This window comes from Propithecus coquereli, unplaced genomic scaffold, assembly GCF_000956105.1.
Source record: "Propithecus coquereli isolate 6110/MARCELLA unplaced genomic scaffold, Pcoq_1.0 Scaffold328, whole genome shotgun sequence".
Lineage (NCBI taxonomy): Eukaryota > Metazoa > Chordata > Mammalia > Primates > Indriidae > Propithecus > Propithecus coquereli.
The window spans coordinates 198904-209003 of NW_012148930.1; the positions used below are offsets into that span (position 1 = coordinate 198904).

Consider the following 10100-nt stretch of genomic DNA (forward strand, 5'->3'; position numbering starts at 1 on the left):
GATGGGGTAAAATTCAGTCTTTTAATCAAAAGCAGGTAGTGTCCCAGGAAATGAGGGTAGAACAGTGAATAAGAGTTCCAAGTCCGTGCCCTCTCCAAGGGGAAGACAAAATATGCACAAACACATACTATTAGGTGGTAACTGTTAGTAAGAAAAAAATGGAGTAAGGGATAAAAGATGATTAGGGAAGAGTGCCCCATTAGGTAGGGTGGTCTCAAAGACTTCTCTGAAAAAGTGATATTTAAATCAGTGAAAGATGTGATCACGCAGCATAAGTAATTTTGGGGATAATATATACAGTTATTTTTGTAAGTCTAGAATAACCAAATATTTTTATTCAATAAAAGTGAAAGATATTTTAGAGCTCATATCTATTATATATCCTCTCTTTTTCCAGATGTGGAAAGCAGTTTGGAAAAATACTGCTCAGATCACATAGCTTTTTGGTGACCTGTAATTATTAACAGAACCTGGTTTCCCAGACCCCACTCCAATGCTCTCTTTACCAAGTTCCTCTCTATCAGTTTTTGCATTGGAAACCTCTTGAAGCGGGGAGAAAGCTGTACAATTTTGGCCTGAGAGGATGTATGGAATAGGGAAGAGACAATTTCATTCCTTTACAGAGCAAGGAAGAGTAATTACACCCTGGGCCAATTCCGTGTATTTGAGCCTCAGGTATGTTTTCTTAGCACAAGTCGGTAGAGCAGGCGCTTTTTATTGCTGGATGTCCCCTTGAGTTGGTGCCTAGTCACTAGCACCATGGAGCCCCTCAATGTTGAGGCCTTGAAAATTTCCCTTGATTTACTAGATCCTTACAGAACAGATGACTCTGCAACTCAAGCCATTCCTCTTTGCTTTTGGCTATTGATTTTTAAAAAGGGGGGAGGGGAGATCATGGAGCCCAGCAAAGGCAAACAGTCAACCAGAGGCTCGGTTCATATTACGTCAACTGCACCTGCTTTAACCTTCAGATTCCAATGTATGTGGGGCACATGAATCTATGACAATCGACAGAATAAATCATTCTCTTTTCACAGTTTACTTATATTTCTTTGAATGCCATCAATATCAATGTAGCGATAAAAAAATTAATGAAAAAAAGCATATGCATGTTGAATTTAAAAGAAGATATATTCTCAAGTGCAGAAGTTATAAATTTGGATTTTTGACCATTTCTATCTTAAGGAGGGACTTCTGAACTTTCTGATCGTATATTCCTGATTATACCAACATGTTTGTGGTACATTTCATGCAGATAACATTTATCCTTAAATTTACAAGTATGTAGAGGATAGTTAATAATTCAGGGAGATTATATCTGAGGGCAGAGTTTTCTAATAGGTTAGTATTTAAACTGGATTTTTAGCATTCACACTTGTTCTTTTGAATATATGCATGCACACATAATACACTTAATTTATTAAAAACTTCATTTGCTCATTTTGGTTTTTCAAATAAAGAACATGCATAATCTCAAACTGTGTCTCCAATTTTGCATATCAAAGCACAGTCAAGGTGGCATGACAAACCAAGCTGGTGTTTTTTTTATGAACAGACTCCTCATAACAAGCTGTGTTACCTGGAGGACCTTTTATTGGTGTTTTGGGGGATTCAATATGATCTCTGTGAATAGACTTTGGTCGCTGTTTTTTTTGTTTTGCTACTTGAGGACGAGGTTTAATTACTGTATCCATATCTTCCATTAGTTTCAGTTGTTTTCGCCTCATATATTCTTGCCTAATAAATTCTCTGCGTGCTCTCTCATCTTCCTTCTTCTGACGTTCTTCCTCAGTTTTTCGCCTAAAAAATCAAATGGTTAAATTTCTTATTCTGCATGCCAAAGACAGATGACACTGGAGAGTTATGAATTTGATATGAGAAGGGAGAATTATTGTATTTTGGCACACTGGGGTAAAAATGGTTCATTTAAAATGTACTTGAGATTATTTAGGTCATATATGTATATCTCCCAGTAAAGTTATTTTAAATTAATGTTTCCAGAGAACTTCACAGTAAGATGCCTCAAATTTAGGATAAAAATATAAAATCAGGCAATAATTGGGGAAAATAAATTGACTTCTAAAAGCACCAAAAATCAGCACTGACCCAGCTGTCTTTATATACTACAAACATCTCTGGAAAAAAAAAATCTGTTAATAAAAATAAATGAGAAACTGCCTATTTGAGTACATACTTACCAAATTTTTCTAAATATGCCCATGCATCATCAACGTTCAGATTTAGAATTGGCACAATTTCCTTTACCTTGTTTCCTCTTTCTTATGCTCCATTTCTGCTTCCAGCTGTTGTTTCCGAAGCTGAGTTTCTTTTTCCCTTCTTAATCGTTTCTCCAACAAAGCTGCCCGTTTCATTGCCATATCATTTTCTGCTTTTTGATCATCCTAAGAATGTCATTAAAAAAGATTAAATATCTTAAGTACCGATATTCTCATTTTCCATTGTTGTAGTCACATTTTGTGCTTATGCTTATAACTGAAAGTTTGAACCCTCTATTACAACCCTATGGAATATGGACACGTTCCAGAAATTATGAAGGGAGAACTGAAGTGGTAACAGTTCCGTTAAGTAACAAAGGACACTTAAACTTATTTAAGTACACTCTTTCAAAACCTAGGAACTTTGCAAAGAACAGCCATAAAAAGAAAAAAAAAATAAAGATTTTTTTTTTAATCCTAATAAACAACTTAAAGTGGGGAGTTTCTAATTTTTAAAATTGCATTTAAATTGTATTTAAAATATATGCTCAGTTAAAAAACAAACAAAACAAAAACAACAAAATGCAGATAAAAAGCACCCCCAAATTAGTCACCAAATGTTCTATCACATAAATGAAACTACTGCTGCATGATTTTTTTTAAAGTTGAGGTAGTGACAGTTTGCTTGATAGGTTCTGAACTACACTGAAAGTTTTTCCTTTGAAGAGAATATGGGCATAATTATGCTCCTCTTCTAAAGTTCTTTAAATCTGAGAGCTAGTTCATTATCTGTAGGCCTCCTGGGTCTGCCTCAATTTCTACCCGAACTCTAAAGGGTAGCTCTAGCTCTCAGAGGGCTTCCAAAATGCTTCAGAATTCAGGAACTTTATAAGCAGTAGTTCGTTGTCTTAATGACTCCTTGTCAATTGTCCTTGTCAATAAAAATTTCTTTGGTGTCTAATATATTCACAACATGGTGCCAGACATTACAAATATTAAAATATAGGTGCCTAAGGTCAAGGAGCTTAAAAATCACAATAGGAAGAGGTACAAATAAGGTGCTTCGTACATAGACTTACATCTGTCTCTCGCTTTGAGTAGAGAGAGTCAGAAGACAATTCAGACAATCAGCTCCAACATTCATGTCTGTATCTAACAAACTGCATACATTTTGAAGTTTTCTAGGCACTTTACTATGCTCTGGGGAGAAAAAGATGCAGTACCTCTTGGAGGTCACAGTCTAAGAGACAAATCATAACAAAATAGATGAAAACTCTGGGTCACAGGTACTACAGTATGAATATGTTTAGGATAGAACAGAACACACAAAGGAGGAAATATTTAACCTCTACTTAAGGAATTATGAAAGGCTTGAAAGTGTGAAGTTAGCCTTAAAGAATAGTCTAAAATAAAAGTTATGGGGAAGAAGCTGGACAAATAGGTTTAGATTAGTCTGTGAAAGTCCCTGAACGTTATGCTAAGAGGTTTGAACTTTATTCAACGGGCAATTCTAAGATTTTCTGATTAGAAATAGACTCAACTGGAGCTACGCTCTTGGAAGAATAACCTCTAGGAGCAGTATGAAGAACAGATGCCACGATTAGAAACAGGGAGCCCAGTTACGAAGCTACAATGGCAGTCCAAGGGATGAGTACTGGGGTGCTGAGGATATGGAAATAAACGGGATAGCAGGTAGGGAATGGAAGGGAGGGTACAGATGTACTGCCTGTTTTACACTACAGGGTTTTTCCTGTTTTCTGTTCTCTGCAAGAAACAGAGGTAGCAAAGGTCTCTAAAACTAGACAGTAAACTTGCATTAGTGCCTACATTAGCATTCTTTTAGTAGTGTTATATGACTAAGAGACAAAATATGACTCACCTCCAAATTTTTAAACATGGAGAAGGGCCTAAAGGGCAATCATCCTGAGATTAACTTTAAAATAAGTTACAAATTTCCAACGTTATGTGCTTGTCAGTGGGTACAATAAAAAGATTTTCTTTCGAATGGTAAATGATCAAAAGTAAAACTAGCAATTGTAATCACTTTAGTATTCTTGGGTTCTTATTCCACTACTGATTTAAAATCTTAAATTGCTGCTATTGGGTGTTGTCTTTTCTATCTAAATTCCAAATTGTAGGGCTACACAGGATCAGAGATTATCTGCTTTAGTCCCTTAATTAAAAAAAAAAAAAAAGTATGAATAACACATTTCCAATTATAAAAAAATTTCTTCTCTATGTTAATTTGGAAAATATAGAAAAAAAGATGAACAAAATGGATGATAATCTAGTAGAGAACTTTTAAAATATTATTAGGCTTTTCTAGGTTTTCTAATATCTATGATAAATTCTAAGATTTTTACCATCGAGAGGTGATACTGTTCAATATTTATGTTGGTTGGCTACAGAATTGTTTAAATATGTTGTATCCAATACCAATACCGAGATTAAGGGTCATGTGCTAGACTTTTAGCCAATGCTTTTAAAGGAGCTATTTCAATGACAACTGTTCAAACTATATATGCTTTTTAAAATATTTCACCTTGCAAGAGCCTATCTGGTCAGTTTTTAAAAATTTCTTTAAAAAGAAAGATTTTTAAAAACCTAACGTATACTTACATACGATGCCAAGTTATGAGCTTTTTACAAATTGGCAATGGAATCTCTCTTTGAGGAGATCTGGATAGCTTTATTTATAAAAGGCTTTTGTGAGAGTGAGAAAGAACAGTAGAGGAGCAGAAACAGGGAGTGTCTCTAAACACGGACCGTAACTGGGATAAAAGGATTTACTACAGCTCTGAGTCCACGACGCAAGGCTGCTGTAGAAATCAGGGTGCTGGAACGTTACTCTAGTCCACCAAGGGGGGAGGTGCCACATTATACTTTGTAGGATTAATGGTAGACTTGCAACAAAAGAGACTGCTACTAAAATAAGTAAGCATGTTCACCAAAAAACCCCCCAAAAACCCCACACTCATCTAATGAAGATGCCCAGAACTGTGCAGATTAACATTACCTTAAAAAAGAATCCGCAGCATACTTTCTGGTCATCATCAAATTGTTCTTTATCACTTTCTCCATCATATTTCTCAACAGATACATCAGCCTTTTCAGGGGGTTTCAAATCTGAGAGGGAAACTTCAATCAGGTTAACGTTTTTAGGAGCGGCAGGTGGGAGAATGGGTTTAGGAGGTGGTTCTGTGGGTTGACTCAGCTGGTCCTCATTTGGTGTCAGGCACACCGTCTCTGTGACAGGCTGTGATAGGACCTCAGAAACTGTTGACTCAAAAGGTTTGATCTCCTTTTCTTCTGGATCATGCCCACCACGCTGTTCCAAAGTCCCTTTGGATTCCAACTCCTCCTTTTTAACTTCCTCTTTAGGTTTGGATTCTTTCAACTGAGGTTCTCCATCATCCCCAAAACAGACAAATGACCTGGTCTGAATAGGAACTTGACTTGGTGAAAACCTCCTTAGCCGAGGAAGACTGTCCACAGACCGGGGGGGAGTCAAGGTTCGATTCAAAGGTGTTATTCTTAACTCATTTGGCCTAGGAGTCCTCTGATTTTTAACAGAAAAAGATGTGCTTTTCCTGTTAGAAGACTGCGGAGATGGGTGGGTGGGACGAGGGGAGTCGGACAGGAACGGTGCGATGGCTGAGGACAGGCCTGCCTGCCTAGAAGGCTTAAAATCCCTAATCTGTTTCTGTGGAGAGGGCTGTGGAGGTGAAATCACCCAAGACTGTTGCTCTCTCATCTGCATTAACATCTCCTGCTGCAGTGACAGGCGCTGCATTTCTTGTTGCAGAAAATGCAGGGATGAATTTAACTTTTCAATGGATTTTGTATACTCTAAAATCTCTCCTTCATTTAAAGTTTCTTCTGAGGGGCTTGCCAGGTTCCACTGCTTCTCAGGATCCACAGGTGTGGTTGGGGACTTGAGCCACTTGGCCTGAGGACTCTCCATGCTTTCTTTTATGTCTGCCAGAGACTTGCTCCTCTGCCCATCAGTCTTCTGTGACTCCTTTTCCTTTGCCCGATCAGTGTATACTTTCTCATCCTCTGCACCAGCTGCTTCCTCTCGAAGAGGGGAAATCCCATCCCCTTTCTTTTTCACTACAGTAAGGAAGGCCGTCCTTCCCATTTTCTGCCTCTGTTTAGTAAAAGCGGCTTCCATTTTCTTTTTCTGGGCTTCTATAGCACGCCTCTTTTCTTCGAGTTTCATCCTGAGATGCACCATTTCAGAAGCCAACAGCTGGGTAGTGTCCCGTCCTTGCGGAATGCCTGTTTCTTCTGGAATTTGTGCCCAAGCAACCACATGAGGAATGTTAAGTTCAGAGCCCTCTGGTGTAGTTTTTTGAGAACTGCTTCCACTACTTTTTCCATCAGTGTGATTCAGTTTCCTGAACTTCTGTTCAGCAAAGCTGGTCATTTTAACTCCAGAATTGGAAGAAGCACTGCTACCTGGTTGAGATTTGGTGCTTACAGTACTTGGACAAGGACTCAAAGCATCTCTGGGGTTGCTGGTTCGTATATCGTAATCCTGAAGAAATTTAGATGCATCATCCATGTCAGAGTCTAAGCTTACAGTATAATCTCTCAGAGAAGAATCTTCATCCATGGTTTCGGGAATATCTTCTGAAGGAACATGGATTCCAGTGTCTACTTCAGTGTTGTCGGTTATGGGACTCAAGGCACCTTTTGTATCAGTTATATTATCGGGACTAGACTGAGTTAGTTTGATGTTTGAATTGAGGATACTCATTTCCTGGCTATGAAGAAAGAAGCCATTAGCAATTTGGTCTGCCTGGGGCGTGTGAGGACATTTTTCAGTATCGTGAATTATCTGTAATGCCTCCTCAATGCTTGGTGTCTCTATCTGATTGCCAAATTCATCTAGAAGTACTCTATTTTGTAAAGCTCCGTTTGGAAGCTTGTAATGAATATTCTCATTGGAATTTAGTTCGTTTGTATTAACGGGCACGTAAGACTTGAGGTCACCGTGAGAATCTATATTAAGTTCTTCTTCAATACTTTCTGCTTCCTCTTCTCCATTTATTGGCTTGAAGGATAAATTTTTCCTAATGTGTTTAGATGCACGATTGTTGTTCAGAGTAAGTCCTTCATTACTAATAGAACGAGTGATTCCTCGGTTTGGAGCGGATCTCTGTACGCTATCTTCTTTATCAAAAGAAATATCAAATGAAACGCCATGCACTGATGACCTAAGAAAAATTTAAAGAGAAAATCCTTAAAAATTCTGGAAAACAAATGAACTTTTTTATACCATTGAACAATTATTTTAAATTATATTTCTTTTCTTCCCCATTTCTCATAATCATTGTTCTCAAGGTAAGGTCAGGGCTATCCAGCTACCTTTTAAAGTTAGCCCCTTTAGCAAACTCTCTATATCTGCTTATGTTGCCCTTTTCAAATTTAGGTACGAATTAAAAGTCTAACTGGTTATCAACAAAAGAGACACACAGATAAAAATTAGCACTTCTTGATAATGTGAATACACTAAAAATAATTCTTTTTGCTTACCTTTTCTCTTTGGGCCATGTCCCTATGAAGCCATCAACGTAAGACATAGATGAAGACCTTCTAATTCCTCCTTTAAATGCAAAAAAGAAAAAAGCTATTGAAATCATGTAAAAAATTTTAACTTATACACTTTAACAGATTTCATATATTTGAGAATTCATTAAGAGCAATGAAAATTAAGTGGGTACATATGGAGAATTAGAGATCATTTCATTAAGAAAAATGAGTATAAGCAAACAGACCAAGCTTTTAGTGTGTAATAACAGCTACTTTGCAGAAAAAGAGTGGGCATTTATTTATATTTATTCTCAATTATTTCCCAGGTAACTTACTTAAAATAGCATTTTCCTAGGCTTTTTCAAATACATTACCTGAGGCTGAAGAATGAGCTTGGGGACGTGAATATCTAGAAGGCAAATGATGAGACTGTGTAAATGCAGCTCCTTCCCCACTGCAATGTAAAATAATTTTAAAATATTATATTTTAGCTACTTAATATAAATATTATATAATGATTAAAGTTAGAAACAATATTATCCTAAATTTTAAAAATATGGAAATGTAATATATTGTTTAAACCAAAGAATGGCTGTGATTATAGTATGTATCTATATATATTTTATGTCTTTCAGCCAAACAACTTGAAGTACTTTCATACACATCTCAATGTCCTTGTGAGGTAAGATAATGGCACATTATTTTCATTTTATAAATAGAAGAATGGAAAAATAAAAAAGAAGTTAAATGAAACTCACCAACTTGAAGTATTTTGGCCAAATCGAAATCTCTAAAAACTAACTAAAATAAGCCCTTGTAAAGACCCTGACAGCCTCCTTGCTCACAGACCTATGTCTGTATTATCTCTATGCCCTTTTTTTTTTTTTTTGAGACAGTCTCTCACTCTGTTACCCAGGCTAGAGTGCAGTGGCGTCAGCCTAGCTCACAGCAACCTCAAACTCCTGGGCTCAAGCGATCCCTCTGCCTCAGCTTCCCGAGTAGCTGGGACTACAGGCATGTGCCACTATGCCCGGCTAATTTTTTCTATATATATTAGTTGTCCAGATAATTTCTATTTTTTAGTAGAGACAGGGTCTCGCTCTTGCTCAGACCGGTCTCGAACTCCTGACCTTGAGCGATCCACCCGCCTCAGCCTCCCAGAGTGTTAGGATTACAGGCGTGAGCCACCGCACCCGGCCCTCTATGCCCTTTTGCGGCCATCGCCAAAGCAGCAGTGGCCAAAATGAAGTTTGATCCCTTTGCGACTTCTGACTAAAGCAAGAAACACAAAAGGCCTTTCAATGCACCTTCCCACATTCACAAATTATGTCTTCCCCTCTTTCCAAAGAGCTGAGACAGAAGTACAACATTCGATACATGCCCATCCAAAAGGATGATGAAGTTCGGGTTGTGCAGGGACTCTACAGAGCTCAGCAAATTAGCAAAGTAGTCCAGGTTTACAGGAAGAAATATGTCGTCTACACTGAATTAGTGCAGCAGGAAAAGGCTAATGGCACAACTGTCCCTGTGAGCATTCACCCCAGCAAGGTGGTTATCACTGGGCTCAAACCGGACAAAGATCGCGAAAACATCCTTGAACAGAAAGCCAAATCTCACCAAGTAGGAAAGGAAAAGGGCAAATACAAGGAAGAAACAATTGAGAAGATGCAGGAATAAAGTAATCGCAGATACAACTTTCATACAACTTTCATTAACAACTGCTAAAATCAGTTACATTAAGATTAATATAGTATTATGTGAAATAACTTGGAAACAAAGTCATGTTCTCACTTCTAAGTGGGAGCTAAATAATGAGTACACATGGACACAAAGTGGAATGATAGACATTGGACAATCAGAAGGGTGGGGGTGGGGGGTGGGATGAGGAATTACCTAATGGGTACTACATACACTAATTTTTGGGTGAGGGTTACACAGAAAGCCAAGACTTCACCACTATGTGACAACCCATGTAGCAAATCTGCACAGGTACCCCCTAAATATATTTTAAAAAATTTTTTTTAAAAGATTAGTATAGTGAGCTGTACCTTCAAGACCTCAATGACTATAAAGACATGAAGCTTTCCTTTTATTTCTTCTTATTTCATTCCACCCTATTCCAATTAATGCAGGGGGGATTAGATAGTCTATTTCTCAAATTATAATATAATGACATTTGGCCAGAATCAAGCTATCCTCTCTTAATTTTTCTCTTTACAAGTTTTAAGTCTGCCATGTCTCTCCTTGCAGTTAGTTGAAGAAGTTAAGCATCCTCACTCCCAATTGATTGAGAATAAATTGGGAAGCAAGATACAGTGACCGCAGATCTGTAGCTCTCTCAAACCA

The 10100-nt window shown here is 37.6% G+C and overlaps 1 protein-coding gene across 1 annotated transcript in view; it reads right to left on the bottom strand.

Annotated features, from left to right (window-relative positions):
* The window catches only part of CAMSAP2 (calmodulin regulated spectrin-associated protein family, member 2), an 87932-nt gene that overhangs the window by 3744 nt on the left and 74088 nt on the right, over positions 1-10100 (bottom strand). The window contains exons 9-13 of the mRNA XM_012650449.1: positions 8129-8208; positions 7758-7827; positions 5233-7438; positions 2266-2402; positions 1580-1800 (exon numbers count right to left, since the gene is read on the bottom strand). Coding sequence (XP_012505903.1) covers positions 1580-1800; positions 2266-2402; positions 5233-7438; positions 7758-7827; positions 8129-8208 — 2714 coding nt within the window. The remainder of the gene's footprint in view (positions 1-1579; positions 1801-2265; positions 2403-5232; positions 7439-7757; positions 7828-8128; positions 8209-10100) is intronic.